Genomic DNA, 16,001 nt, shown 5'->3' with positions numbered 1-16,001 from the left:
ACATAGCAAAGTCTCTAATTCACTATTTGATTTATATATTTGAAACTAAACACGCACCTGGCCGATTTGCGAGATAGCCCGAAGGACTAAGCGAGTTTAAAACTGCTGGACTGCGTGGGCTTAATGGTGCCTCTAGAGGTCCACGATATTCACGTTGCAACACCAAACGTACAAAGCGTTGCGGTTCAGTCAGACATTGCACCGCAGCATCATGACATGCGTTCGTCATGTCATTGCCATTGATCTGTAAATACAAGCCACGAACACAAACATTAAGTACTTTTAATACACACACACAAGCAGATTGACCCACAAGTACATGCGAATGTGGTAGTGACAACCGCGACAAATTGCAAATGTCAATGTGTAATTGCGAAATTCGCTTTGAATGCGGACAAACAGAAGTACAAATGTTTATATGTATGTATATTGTTTAATCTGACTAAAGTGATTAAAGGATATGGTAATGATAAGCTTTGTTGTTGTTGTGGTAAAGGTTTAATATACTTACAGCCATCACACGGTCGCCGACCATTATTTTACCGTCACGATGCGCCAAACCACCCTCAGTAATGCGTGAAATGAAAATTCCATCACAGCCATCCTTAAATGGTGGGGAGCCTTTGCCACCAGCAATACTAAAACCCAAACCCTGTCCAATTTGATCACGAATTAAAGTGGTATGCAACTGAAGGTAGCTCAATGGACCATCCTGTGGCAACTAGAAATGATAATGAAACAATAAATTGATTAAAATAGTTATATCGCAATCGTACTTAAAACTTAAAATATTTGGCCAACTCTTTGTATTATATTATATACTAAACCTCGTCGATACAAACTAGTTTTGTTATTGTTGTTATAATTAAGACAGAAGATACGCCACAGGGCTATTGGATGTTATTCTTACATTGAAGGCGGTTTTATGTGCAGCGAAGAGAATTTCGTCTAAATGGATAGAGAGGCTTAAGCAAATTACTACCACAGGAAAGGTTTGCCCTTTAATGTGTCAACAATTCCCAAGGCACCAAATGTTTATTAAGGCAGGGATAGCCGATAATGACTATTTTACAAATCAACTCTGGTTGGGTTGAAATTTCGCAATTTGGTATTACAGATTACAACTCAACCTGTCAAAAAAAATGTCACTTGAGTTGTCTAGTCTAACAACTTTTTGTGGCATTACCGTTTACAACCTTGTGTTGGTGTAGTTGTCAAAGACGTCAAAATCTTACAACTGATTACTACGAGTTGTCTCATACAATTTTACAGTTGTTTTGATAAAATGTAACGTTTTAGAAGACGGTTCACCACCTAATTTTTAACAAACATTTTCAAAGTCGGTATCAAAAAACGTGTTTCGATCTCCGATTTAAAAATCCGAAAACAAAAATTAAAAATTTAATTTCTGTCATATCATTTCGGTTCAAATTTTCATGTGCTTGTATTTTGCAAGATTTTTTGTACACGCTAATGCAGAAAGGCGTTGAACTCACCCAGGTTAATTTTTACAAATCGCGGCCGAAGGCCGCCAATTCAGAAAGATCTTCTGTGTAAAAAAAAATGTGGATCGGGACTCATATTTCGGACTCTCTCGGGCTATTTTGTAGGTTTTTGTAAATATTTTGCAACAGAAATAAAATTTTTAATTTCCGCTTTCGAATCCTAAAAACGGAGATCGAACGCGTCTTTTGATACCACCTTTGATAAGAGTTAGATGGTGCACGGGCTCATAAAACGTTACCAAAAAAAAGCAAACAATTTAAAGCCGGTAGTTAAACCCTTTTTAATCAAATAATAATCAACAATTTTGTACACATTTATAGAAAAAAAACGAAGGATTACATTGAATACATTTTTGACTTTATGGAGCGACATTCCGAAGTTGGACGAGGCTGGCCGCAGTTCGGATGCAGCCAAAATAGGTGAAATTATGCGAACGTGAGTCCCATTGATACTAATCACTATTCCTGGGAATGTTTCAGAGTAAATTTTAATCCACTTCGCACAAATATGCTCCTCAATAATATCTAAAACCAGTCCAACACCAAGATAATTTCCACAAATTTTTGGTAGCTGCATCAGCAAGGAATCTGACTGTGGCGCATAATTTTAAAATAGGGGTACAGCCTTCCCTGTTGTTTGCCGAAAGAATTTGTGCAAATGGTCCTTACTTTTATTTAGTAATGAGCAAAATGCTTCCTTTCAAATCTGCAAAATAACTTCGTTTCATTTGTCACTTAAACATTTTCTTACTTGGTGCTAGGTAGTTCCAAGGGATTGGAATGACCACGCGAATGTTTTCCGTATTCGCGACACGTCAATCACCAACATTTTAGCCATTATAAAATAGATTTCATATCATATAATATCTTGTAATAACAAAATCACTTTTGCAAATGCTTAAATTTTCGCCACAAATTGATCAGCTGTTCATTTATCTGTCAAATCATCACTTTCTTAGGTTGGCAACACCAATTCAACTTCAACTGAAATAAGTTGTAATTCGTAATAGCAAACAGGAGTTGAGTTGTCTGAAAGTTGAGTTGTTTTAATTACAACCCAACTAAGTTGAGTTGTATACCGTAATAGGGGCATTAAATACAAAAAATTAATTAAGGCATCAGGTGCAGATAGTAGCCAGGTCAGTTGCAGATGAATATGTTATCAAGATGCAAAAGCAGGTTTTAAGAGATATTAATATAAATCGTAATAAATATATGAGTTATTCATAGAAATACTAAGTTAATCATTATCGGCGAACCCTGATTTTCGCTTCCCAAGTCAGCCGGTTCTGTCATTTCAGTGTACCCCCATTTAATTTGTTGTGTACCTCCACAAACTCTCATCCTTTCAGCACATCCTTGCAACGGAGGCTCCATATTCTCCCAGCCCAGAACCTGATCCCGGTCCATGGAAATGGTTTGCTGTGTGTGCCGGAAATAAACCTTTTCAGGACGGTCACACTCTCTCCAATATGTCACGTGCAAAGGATGGTTGCATCGCACGGGGTGTTCTGTGCTAGATCCCAACATCCGTCGACCTCTTAATTTTTACAAATCTTTTGCGGCACCTTGCTGTTCACGCCCAAGGGCGTCCCGTAGTCTGCGCCTCAACGCCCCCCCCCCCCCCCCCAATTCCCCCTAGCAGCTCCGTTGCTCAGCAAGCCACGACAAGTACCCGCTGCTGCCCGCGTCACCAGCTCAAATGGCCGCTCCAACCCGCAACTAAAATCTCCGTAGTAGGGTTAGTAGCAATGCCCCCGTCTTCGCCCCCTCTTTCCGGCACTAGCACATGAGTGGGTCATTTACTCTTAACCCTATAACCTTGTGCACCGTTTGCCAGCGCAGAATATACATATATGCCTGCGATATCTGTTCAATGTAGTTCCCGCCTTCGACGGTGCACTTTACTTGATGTTCTGGTCTCAGCGACAGTAATCCCCCAATGGGTTTCATCGCCCTATGTTGCCAGACCGCACATTTAACTACATCGGGCACTTTGGTGCTTACTCAAGGACGTACAGTACCAGGACCCCAACAGCACTAGCGACCTATTATCCCTCAAATCAGGCGCAGTAACCCTGGGATGTGTTAACTAAGCAGATCACGGAGATAGTCGATTTTATAAAGCGGCACAACATTAGCATTACTGCGACCCAAGAGACTAAACTCACGCAAGACGGCAGATCCGCTCTGGGTACAACGTCCATAAAAAAGATCGCGAGAGCGGAAATTGAGACGGGATCGCATTTATCACCCACCACTTAGTTTAATATAATCTATTTGATGCTAACACTGGTCCTATGTACTGGAACGTCAGGGCATATCTGTCCGGTCAGGTTTAGAAATTATCAACATCTGCATCCCCTCTGTCACCTGCTGCCCTAGTGAATCCTGCCCTGACATCACCGCACTACTTAAACTCGAATTATTCTAGGCGATTTCAAATGCCCACAATGATCTCTGGCATTATGATCTACAGGCGGACAGCAGGGTGAAATTCTGGCGGAACAAATATAAGAACCGGTTCTGCACAATAAACGGGACGCCCCCACACATATGGTAGGAAGCCGTTATAAATCGCCAGGCATCTCCATCGTGAGCACAAGACTTTGTAACTGCGTCAATTGGCAGCCGATGGTAACATTGGCATCCGACCCATCCTCCTCTCGCTCGAGCGATCAGCCGAATTTATCACTTCTAAAAAAACGCACTTTCGTAAACTTAAAAAAAAAGGAAGGTGTGAAGATTACAAAACATATACAGTAGGGCGGGTCGATTTAAAAATCGCTCATTGCTCTGTGAAAATCGTATTCTAGGGATCAAAATAAGAAACTTTGCCGAAGGAACCATACCTCTAAAACGAATTCTGATGTCCCCCCCTTTGGGTCGAACTTTTGGGTAGGGGTAATTTCAATTCTACCTGCTGTGTCTTGTGGTGGCTTAAAAAAAACAACACAAGCAATTTTACTATCTGCAATTGTGTCACAGTGATACTTTCATTTTTTAAAACGGTTGAATAAAAAACCCACACAACTATGTTTACGACATGCAAATGCATCACAGTGATGCGTTGGTTTTAAAAGGGGGTTGTAAAAACGCTAATTTCTAATAATTTTTTTAATTTCTTTTCTATTACTAAGTTAAATTCATTTTTTCATTTACATATGTTCTGACTAAATAAATTTCTAAAGAGAAAAATAAACTCCAAAAAGAAAAAACATAGGCATTTCGCTGATTTTTTCATGTAAAGTGCAGAACCGGCGATTTTTTGAAATGTTTGTATGGTGAACCCCCAGGGGGTTCCAGGGGGTTTGCCACTGGCATCGGTGGGTCGGGCCTCCAAAGTTAGTGGGGGTCGGTCATACATTTGGACTCGATTGGAGCACTTCAAATGGGTCAAAGTGGGATTTTTCAAAATTTGCCCCTACGACCCAAAGGGGGGAGGGCATCAGAATTCGTTTTAGAGGTATGGTTCCTTTTGCAAAGTTACTTATTTTGATCCCTAGAATATGATTTTCACAGAGCAATGGGCGATTTTTTTGCCTCCCCACAAATCGACCCGGCCTAATATACAGACAATTACTTCGCCGTCCTCCCAATCCCGGCAGATGACCGTACGGGAAGCGTGGGTGAAATGGTTTTTGAATCCGTGTTATAAATATATGACTTGTTTATTTATAGTTAAAACTTTAAGCAGCTTTAAAAAAATGGCATGGTCGTTAATGAATATATAATACAAAGAACCATAATTCTGCAAAAATGCAAAGTGATACCAAAGGCTTCTGTTTTACGTGTTGCAAAGCTTTTAAATTGACTGCTCTTTAATGTGGGCGGTGGCAACCCCAATTTTACTGAATTTCTCTTATACATACTTTCGTTAGGATTGGTCCATTTTTATTCGATTAGATGACACTAATGGAATTATGAGGTGACCACCTAAAAACGACTTCTCAAATTTTCATGTCGATTTTTTTAAAAGTGGGCGTGGTCGCCAATCAATCTTGATGATTTTCAATAAGTGTATATAGCCCAATCCCAAATTTTGATATGATATCTTTATAGACTTTTGATTAACCGTTTAAAATCTTTAGCATTTGCTTCTTCCAAATATGGGCGGTGTCACGAACATTTTCCAAGATTTTATCAAGTTTCTTTTTATACTAAGCTGAGCAGAGCTCACAGAGTATATTAACTTTGTTCGCATAACGGTAATCCGTAACGGCATAAACTAATCGAGATAGATATAGACTTCTATATATCAAAATAATCTGGGCGAAAAAAGAAATTTATTTAGCCATGTCCGTTCGTCCGACCGTCCGTAAACACGATGACTTGAGTAAATTTTGGAGTATCTTGATGAAATTTGGTTTGTAAGTTCCTGGGCGCTCATCTCAGATCGCTATTTAAAATGAACGAAATCGGTCTATAACCACGCCCACTTTTTCGATACCGAAAATTTCCAAAAACCCAAAAAGTGCGATAATTCATTGCCAAAGACGGATAAAGTGATTAGACCTGGTAAGTGGGTTGACCTTATGGCGCAGAATAGAAAATTAGTAAAGTTTTGGAGAATGGGCGTAGCACCCCCCACTTTTGAAAGAAGCTAATTTGAAAGTTTTGCAAGCCGTAATTTGGCAGTCGTTGAAGATATAATGATGAAATTTGGCAGGAGCCTATATGTGTGCTAAATAAAAATTTGCAAATTTGAATGACGAACACGCCCACTTTTTAAAAGAAAAAATTTTTTAAGTAAAATTATAACAAAAAATTTATTATCTTTACAGTATATAAGTAAATTATGTCAACATTCAACTCCAGTAATGATATGGTGCAACAAAATACAAAAATAAAAGAAAATTTCAAAAAATTTCAAAATGGGCGTGGCCCCGCCTTGTGAAATTTGGTAGAAGCATAGACTCTATGACGTTTACTGTTTTCTGTGAAAATTGGCGAAATCGGTTGAAGCCACGCCCAGTTTTATTACCCAGTCCACCGTCTGTCCTTCCGCTCGGCCCTAAACACGATAAATTCAGCAAAAATAGATATATCTTTACTAAACTTAGTTCACGTACTTATCTGAACTCACTTTATCTTGGTATAAAAAATGGCCGAAATCCAACTATGACCGCGCCCACTTTTTCGACATCGAAAATTACGAAAAATGACAAAAATTACATAATTCTATACCAAATATGAATAAAGGGATGAAACATTGTAATTGGTTTGGTTTATTGACGCAAAATATAACTTTAGAAAAAACTTTGTAAAATAGGTGTGACACCTTCCATATTAGGTAGAATAAAATGAAAAAGTTCTGCAGGGCGAAATCAAAAGCCCTTGGAATCTTGGCAGGAATACTGTTCGTGGTATAACATATATAAATAAATTAGCGGTACCCAAAAGATGATGTTCTGGGTCACCCTGATCCACATTTTGGTCGATATCTCGAAAACGCCTTCACATATACAACGAAGGGCCACTCCCTTTTAAAACCCTTATTAATACCTTCAATTTGATACCCATATCGTACAAACAAATTCTAGAGTCACCCCTGGTCCACCTTTATGGCGATATCTCGAAAAGGCGTCCACTTACAGTACTAAGGCCCACTCCCTTTTAAAATACTCATTAACACCTTTCATTTGATTCCCATATCGTACAAACACATTCTATAGTCACCCCTGGTCCATCTTTATGGCGATATCTCGAAAAGGCGTCGACCTATAGAACTAAGGGCCACTACCTTTCAAAATACTCATTATCGCCTTTCATTTGATTCCCATAACGTCCAAGCACATTCTAGAGTCACCCCTGGTCCACCTTTATGGCGATATCTCGAAAAGGCATCCACCTATAGAACTATGGCCCACTCCCTTTTAAAATACTCTTTAATAGCTACCATTTGATACCCATGTCATACAAACACATTCCATGGTTACCCTCCTTCATTTTCCTACATGGTGATTTTACCTTATTTTGTCTCCAAAGCTCTCAGCTGAGTATGCAATGTTCGGCTACACCCGAACTTAGCCTTCCTTACTTGTTTCGTCTTAAAGTCAACCTTAATATCAAATTTCATCACTTTATTTATCTTTGGTTATGCATGACCGCATTTTTAGAATTTTCGATACAAATTTGTTTTTAAAGTGGGCGTGGTCGCAAAAGATTTTGTTGATTTTTATAAAAAATATGTGTAGTGGCAAGGAGAACATGCATGTAAAATTTTGGCACGAGATCTTTAACGTCTTTTTCAAAATGTGGGCAGCGCCACGCCCCTTTTCCCAAAATTTTCCAAATTTTTGTTCCTCATTATAAAGCCAACTGACGTACCCCAAGTAGTCTTACTTTATGGGTCTTTGGTAAAGAACTATTGGCATTTTTCCATATTTCGAATTTCTTGATTCTTTTAAGCCTTTACTTATTACCGTTATACAATAAAAGCTACAAGTACACGCTGGATATAAAAATAAATAAATACTTGGCGCCATTTGCCTTCGAAATAGTTTGTGCAGAATTTATTTTCCAATTTGCTGTGTGCTCCTTTTTTTAAATTTTTCTGTACAAATTGGCGGGGAAGGATACATACATGTTTTGTGCCAACTACGAACGGCAGTTGCAAGGCAAATGAATTTTCACTGTCATGCTTTTCATGGCAGAAATACACTTGGATTGTTTGCCGAGGGGCCAACCCGTTTACAAATCACTTGTTTTTTTAATAGAAAAAAATGTTTTCTAAATTATTGATGTTACTTTGCCCGGGACTCGAACCCAGGACCTGCGATATGATAGGCAGAGCACGCTACCACCGCACCACGGCAGCCATTTGAGGGATGATTGCAACGCAAGTTTGGTACGATAAAATGCAAGAAATTAGGAAGCTAAATTGCACAGAAGTTATATAAAATTATACGCAGTCTTGTACCTCGCTTCTTGGAATAGTCTAATACATTTTGGCCTTTGTTTGGAGGGAACTTTTAATTTAATCCTTTTTAACAAAAGAAATTGTCAATAATCAATATACCTTTCTTTCGGTGGGATACTTTAAGCTTTTCTGAAAAATCGATCACACTTTCTTTACCAACTTTCCGCCTTTTCGTCGAGTTGCGTTTATTCTTCAGCAATAACAACTCGATGTGAAAGCAAAACATTTTACAAGCGAGAATAAAAACAGTAGAGTAGAAATAGCAACGAGTTTTAAATTAAATTTCGGGTTAGCTCCTTAAAAAAAATTTTTAACTGTACTTTATATGAATTCACATTTGTAAAATCATTTTTTACATATTTTCTTAAAAAATTTACAGCTAAACTGCTGTTGGCCATTACACCATAAAACCCACCTTGTCATTTTCCAAAATGCCATTTGTCGTTGCGACGCCAACATTTTGCGGTTGTTCCTGTTGCTGTGATAAATTTACCACATTTGTTGGTGCTGCATACGTTAACGGTGTTGTAAATAAATTTGCTTGATAACTGATGAAATTTGTTGGGGAATGATGTTTTTGTTGTTGCTGTTGTTGATGCTCTGGTATGATTTCAATTGGTTTTGGAATGAATTTTTCATGTTGTTGTTGCTGTTGTTGTGACGCTGTCAGTGGCCGAGTTTCCACCGATTTCTGCAAGTGAAGAATATTCAATTTGCAAATACATAATGAATTAAAAGCGCATTTCGCTCGTCAGTAAATGAAATTCAATTTGCCGTCATGTCTTAAAACGGCAATTTAAAATTTTCACAAAGCTAATGATGAAAACATGTATTTAATTACGTTAACTTTGGCATTGGCAAAATGATGAATTATTACGAATATCAATTCACCTGTGAAACAGAACCATCTTCACTGAACACGGGATGTCCTATAAGCCGTGTTACTTCCCGCTCCACCACCAGCACCAACACTGCTCCGCAAGCTTTTAATACTTGAACAGCTTGATAATGATCAGCTTCAACCACAGATATACCATTGACTTTTAGAACTTTGTCACCTACTTTTAAGCCAGCCATATCAGCAGGTCCCCCTTCAGTAACACGTGATATGAAAATGCCTTCATCGTCGCCCTTGAACGGTGTAGATCCTCTACCACCCGCTATGCTAAGACCAAGCCCAGCTGTAGTCCGTTCAATGTGTATTTCATACTGTTCGAGACGTAGCTCTGTGAGTCCATCAAGCGCATCTACATAAATATAAAAACAAAAGCAAAAATACGGTTAATTTATGAGGAGTTGCCTCAGAGTTTAAGATAAATACAGTGAGCAGTATATGTAAATAGGAGAATGTTGGATTTTATATATCATATAAGAGAATATACCCTGATTATATTTTACTTCCGAACTATGTCAATTTTTTTTAGCTTGTCAAATAAAGTACGTAGGTGAGCAGTTAGTAGTTTGAGACCTGAATTCCTTAATTGGGCATTTATTGCGTACAGATTTAGAGTGAACAATGCTTTATTAAAATTTGATTTTCTTTACAACGCTGTAATGAATTTTTTTGACATTGGCAACTCCCCTACTGAAAATTTGCGGTACTTAGCGGCGGTGCTGCCTACAACTAATATATTTTTTCGGTCTGCGTATCCGCTGCTATGGAGATAATACATTCTAAAATTTTTTATTGTCCAAATATATTTTATTGCTATATTTATATGATTTTTAATTTTATTAACTACTAGCTTTACACGGCGTACGTTTAACGTCCGAGATCGAGTGAATGTTGCGTTATTTTTTCTGTTTTGTTTGTTGATAATTTAGTTTATTGTTCTGTAAATTGAATTGCATTTTGTACGCATATTTCGTGAAATTTTCGTTTAAAACATTTTATTATTGTATGTTATTGTAATGTATGTACACAATATTTTTGGTTTTTTCGTTCGGTGCAAGGATAAACAAATTTTTTGGCGTTCCAACTCTAGAGCACGTAACATATAGCTGGCCATGGGAAGAGCACGGACTCTCTAAATTTAATCCTGTAACAGTTAGCGCTTGTCCTTGTGCTTTGTTGACTGTAATTGCAAAAGCAACGCGTACAGGAAACTGTAAGAGCTTAAAACTGAATGCCAAATCTGTAGGAATCATTGGGATCCGTGGTATGAGCACATTTTCACCTTTGCTTTTACCGATGATGATTGTTGCTTCGATTAAATTAGGCATTAATTTCTTAACGCAAAGTCTGGTTCCATTGCACAATTTTGGTGGGTCTAAATTCCGAAGAAGCATGACTGGTGAGCCAATTTTCAAAGTTAATATATGCGCATGCATTCCTGGTGGTTCATCTGTAACTGTGTCGATCGATTTATATTTCGTGATTCACCACGAATTTGGTTTTGAATGCGGTCATTGATTTTGTATACATAATCAATTTGGGAGCTAAGATTGCTCGTTCCCATAGCCAAAAAAAAAATTTCTTTATCTTACCATTACTACATCCAGAGATATGCAGTATGATAAATTCCATTTGTATGGAAGGTGCCACGCCCCTTTTTCCTAATTCTACATTTTCTTGGTGGTTTTAGGCATTGACCTCATATAACTCCTTACTGAATTTCAAAGTTCTGGCATGTATACCTTCAAAGTTATGCAGTACCAAAGATTTCATTTGTATGGGAGGTGCCACGCCCCTTTTATATATCGAAATTATTTTTAGCCTAAAACCTTCCCGTTGATCGAAGGAACCTATAACCAAAACTTGTTGATGATTGAAGTGTGGGAAATACGTTTCCATAGCGAACATACACACAGAATTTGATTTTTATATATTGTAACGAATTTAGGGAAACTCCGCTTATTTTACACCTTCTACCAGCGTTCGTATCGCTAAATTGTTCAATAAATAACTCCAATATTCGATAATGCAAAATGGTCTTTAGTAGACTACTTTGAAAATACTTCACAATAACACTTATACTTCGCAACTGATAGCGTGCTTAAAACAAACTGATCTTGCTTACTCAGCTTTTGCTCCTTTTATACTCTCTGCTGTGTCGTTCGCATACTTCTAAGTTTTTTCTTCTTCTAGAATTTACTACTTGTTTACCAGCTATGAACTCACCAGCTATAAACTACAGATGCACGTTTATAGCTTCTCATATGCGCGTGTATATGTGAGTGATACTTCCACCGATGATTGCTTACTTTTGTGAGTATCTCAGATATATGAATGTGTTTGTGAATATCTCCCCGCTTCTTGTATGTACATATGTGTAGACATAATGAATGATTTGTTTATGTAGATAAAAGTGACTGCTTAGTATCGGCTTAGAGATGATAGTATGCCTTAATGTTGCTAATATTCGTCACAATATATAGATTCCAATGTATATGCCAAAAATGTCTTATGGGGCAACTTAGGAAAGCTCGCAAAGCTTGTAAACCTCGCAGATCTATACGAACAGCAAATATATAAAGACTGTTCCGAAAAGAGTGAACACTTCATTTTGCTTGCAATTCGACGAGTTTGCAATGTTTTCATTCAACTTTCTTATAAGGGAAACAAGCATATTTAAACTAGTTTATGATTAAAGGAAGGAAGCAAAAAAAGCAACACCTTTGTACACCTTTTTCGATAAAAGTAGCCTATATATATATATATTTCTTTTTTTTAAATTTTGTGACAGTATGGACAAATTAAGCTTACAAGGACATATTGAGCCCGCCATTTACCAGGTACCGTTCCATTGGGTTCAATTCTGGAATGCTTGGTAGATTCTCCTCATTTTATTTAACTGTTCAAGCCCTTTTTTTTAAGCTATATACCCAACAAACTCAAAAACCTCCAACTAAAAGCTTCGGAAATTCGTAAGATTTTCTGGAATTTTCGAATTTTACAAAAACGTTTTTGAGAATGGTTTGCATAGTTTCGGTCACAAAATGCATGCCGGTTTTATCTTAAAATATGCAAAATTAAAAAACTTAACTGGCAAAATCTGATAAAAATTTACACTCCTGTTTTCTGATTCCTGCTATATATACATAAAATTTAACCTTAATTAAGTTAGAAGCGAAACTTGCCCTTTTACATCCATTGCAATACTTTTCTTATTACTTTTACATATCGTCTTTTGATTTTATAATTTTTATTTGATATTAGTTGTGATACGGTTTCTGCTCTTTCGTTTTCATTCTAACAGATGAGTGACAATCTTTGCATGTAAAAAAAATAAATGCAAGGCACGACAACCTCCGAAGAAATTTAAGGCCAAGCTTCTCTTCCATCTGCAAGGCAGATGAGTTTTCACTGAGAAGCTTATCATGACAGAAATACACTCGGAGTGTTTGCCCGATCATTTCGGATGGGCAACCCCGATTACAAAACCGTTTGTGTTTTTATTTGAAGAAACTTGTTTCTAAATTTTTTGATGTTGCTTTGTCCCGGATTTGAACCCAGGATCTTCTTTGTGCAAGGCAAAGCACGCTACCACCACACCACGGTGGTCACTATGTATGTATGTATGTATCAAAAAAGACACATCAGAAATTTCGTATTCAAGACACGGTTTTATTATTACCCACAAATATAAAAATATAGTGGGTGGGTCTTAATAAAACCTAAACACATGCTGAGTATGTATAAATGTGTGTAACGCTGCTTAATACACCACGCTTAAGTGGGCGTCCACAAATAAAATCTTGTGTTCTTTCATTAAATATTTGGTTATAATTCTTCACTTATTCGAAGAGCCCACAGCAACAGCTGACACTCTGCAGCTGCATCATCAGCATTATGGTTATAATAATCATTACAAAAACACTACCATTAATTCTTACCATATTGTCTATTACGCTCCAAATCTCCAGTGTACGTTGTTACAATTCTAACACGTTTGTCGTTGCGCTTAAGCGAATTACTTGGGTTGCGATTTGAAGACGAGAGTGAACTACGTAAACTCAGATTGGCTGGACTATTGCGACCACCAATAGTATTTCCAAATGAAACAGAACGACGTGAGCGAGGAAAGGTATTATCACCTTCTTTAATTTTCAACTTTATATTAAACATTTCTAAATTTGCAATTTTTTATTATTTACTGCTGACTTTTATGGACGTGTGCTCTTCGCGAGCTCGTATGTACATATGTATGTAGGTCCTTATGCGAACCGATAATCCGTTTATACTCTTCACGTATTTGATATGAACAATATTTCTACTTTCTTCACAATTTAAGTTTACAATATTGTCCATATTATATTTGCACACACATTCATACTTAATATTTCACCGATTTGCTGTAAACGGATACACAGATCAGCCTATCTAATGCATCATCATTCTGTAAAGAGCTTTTATCAATTTTATTATTTTGTGCTACACAAATTGAAATATTTCATCGAATCGTCCTATGCAGTAGAGGAAGCATTTGCGCCGAAAAACAGGAAGCTGAAGAATATCCTAAGTATGTAGGTAAGTGCGAGTATGCATACGCAATATCATAAAAATAACAAGTAAGAAAGGCTAAGTTCGGGTGAAACCGAAGATTACATACCCAGCGGTGCACTTGAAACGCTGAAGTAGGAGTGGCTTTGCGATGATTTCGCTCATTTTCAAAGCAAATACATAGTTGTAGCTATGAAAAAAATGTTTATGCCAGCTATGAAAAAAAATGTTCGTTCGGATTGGAAGATTTTTGTTCGACTTATGGCATTAAAAGTATTTTGATAGGAGTAATAAAAAAAGGAGCTGGTCACGCCCATTTCAAAAATTTGTTTAAGTTTGGTTCTTAGCTCAACCATACCACTTCTCAACCATACTACATCCACTTTCCCTAAGGTCTAATCTTAACAAAGTTTATAATAAATCTATGACATTTAACTACATTTGACTGATATTCTACCTCAGTAGTGGTATGGATGAGCTAAGAACAAAACTATAACCGATTTTGATTTTCTTCACTCAGTTTATATAATTTGGCAAGGAATTTATGTTTTGCGTCATAATACCAATCCACCAACCTAATTTCATTAGCTTAGCGGTATTAGTTTTTGAATTATCTCATTTTTTCAATTTTTCTAAATTTCTATATCTAAAAGTAGGCGTGGTTATCGCCCGATTTCGCTAATTTTCAATACCAAGCTATTCTGTGTCCAGATAAGACCGTGTACGAAGTTTGGTGGAGATATCTCAATATTTGTGTTAAGGGACGGACATGACTTAATGAAATTTTTTTAGATACTGATGATTTTGATATATGGAAGTCCATATCTATCTCCATTCCTTTAAACCTGTACAACCAACCGTCATCCAATCAAAGTTGTAATACCCTGTGTACAAGTACAGCTGGGTATAAAAATCGAAAGCAGTGGAAAAACAAAATTTCTCAAACATAAATGTAGTAAATGCACTCAAGCATGGATGCATTGAACAGCGGCATGCCATGCAGCAAACATATGTATGTACCCAGCAGTAAAACATGTTATGAAAAAACGAAGACGGCTTGCTCCGATGGCAGACACACTTCATAACAAAGTAGTCTAGTTAGACTACACTAAACCAAATAAGAAATTTAGTATATATAAGATTAGAACAAAGTTCGTTTCTTTATACAAATTTAAATTTATTATTGATATTAAAAAAACTTACAGCACCACTCAAGGCGGTGGTTTCTAGAACATATTTCGGAATTACCCAATCCTTCGTCAGCTAACTCTTCGGTATTCGAACCTTGGTACCTACAGTAATACTGGTGTAGAAGCCGGAGCTGAAGTGTTGCTCCGTTGTTCGCTGTCTAAGTGTCCAGTAATTGCAATTTTTTTTTGTGTTTTTTTCTTTCCAACACACCTTTCGTTCATACATTCGTTTTATAGATCTGTGTGGGTGGCAATGGAATTTTATCACAATATTTACTAGTGTGCATCCGCTGCCCTCCCTTAAAACGCGGTTTGTTAATTTTTTATATTTTCTCTAATTTCAATAACAAAGAAATGTTTATTTCTCAAGTTGATATCAAACATAAATCTACAGTTGAGGAGTTCCATATCAAAACGCAATAAGTGAACATACAATTTTTTTCGGATTTTTCAGATAACCATATTCTAATTTACAATATCTTCCAGGCTGTGCATAAAATTAAGGAAATAATTAAAATTCCGATTAAAAATTTGGATTTGCATCAAGACCTTAAATTTTTTTGTTACGTTTTCTCAGTTTTCTCGATTGCAATTATACCGGTTTGATTTGGAGCTCCTCAGTGAGACACAATATTTGAGATTTCAGACGTATATTACTTCTCAACTTGAGACTTATTGAAAAGGTCAATAATGTTTTGTTAAAAGGGCGTATCTGACTTACTTTACAAAATCGTTTCCCGGCGCAATTTTTGCGTTTTTCTTTTCAGAAGCTTTTTATTGTTACGCTCAGCATGATTTTAACACCTATTCTCGTGGTAACGATAATTTCCCTCAACTTTTGCAAACATAATCATTTTGTTACGAATATTAGCAAAACTAAGGAGTGCTGCTATCTCTAAGCCGATGCTAAGCAGTGACGGGAATTCACATCAATAATTCAA

General features: G+C 36.9%; 1 protein-coding gene across 21 annotated transcripts in view; it reads right to left on the bottom strand.

Moving 5' to 3' along the window:
- Positions 1-16,001, bottom strand: part of scrib (scribble) — a 696,032-nt gene that overhangs the window by 281,579 nt on the left and 398,452 nt on the right. For 15 of the 21 annotated variants that reach the window (XM_067760306.1, XM_067760307.1, XM_067760302.1 and 12 more), the window contains 4 exons: positions 9,319-9,674; positions 8,843-9,118; positions 512-721; positions 58-244 (listed from right to left, as the gene is read on the bottom strand). In XM_067760306.1, coding sequence (XP_067616407.1) covers positions 58-244; positions 512-721; positions 8,843-9,118; positions 9,319-9,674 — 1,029 coding nt within the window. Of the gene's footprint in view, positions 1-57; positions 245-511; positions 722-8,842; positions 9,119-9,318; positions 9,675-13,263; positions 13,777-16,001 lie in introns of all 21 variants that reach the window. The other 6 variants (XM_067760312.1, XM_067760311.1, XM_067760322.1 and 3 more) reach the window with 3 other exon arrangements.

This window comes from Eurosta solidaginis, chromosome 1 (assembly GCF_040869045.1).
Source record: "Eurosta solidaginis isolate ZX-2024a chromosome 1, ASM4086904v1, whole genome shotgun sequence".
NCBI classification, from domain to species: Eukaryota; Metazoa; Arthropoda; class Insecta; order Diptera; family Tephritidae; genus Eurosta; species Eurosta solidaginis.
The sequence above is the reverse complement of the archived record's forward strand: the minus strand, read 5'-3'. Positions and strand labels throughout refer to the sequence as shown.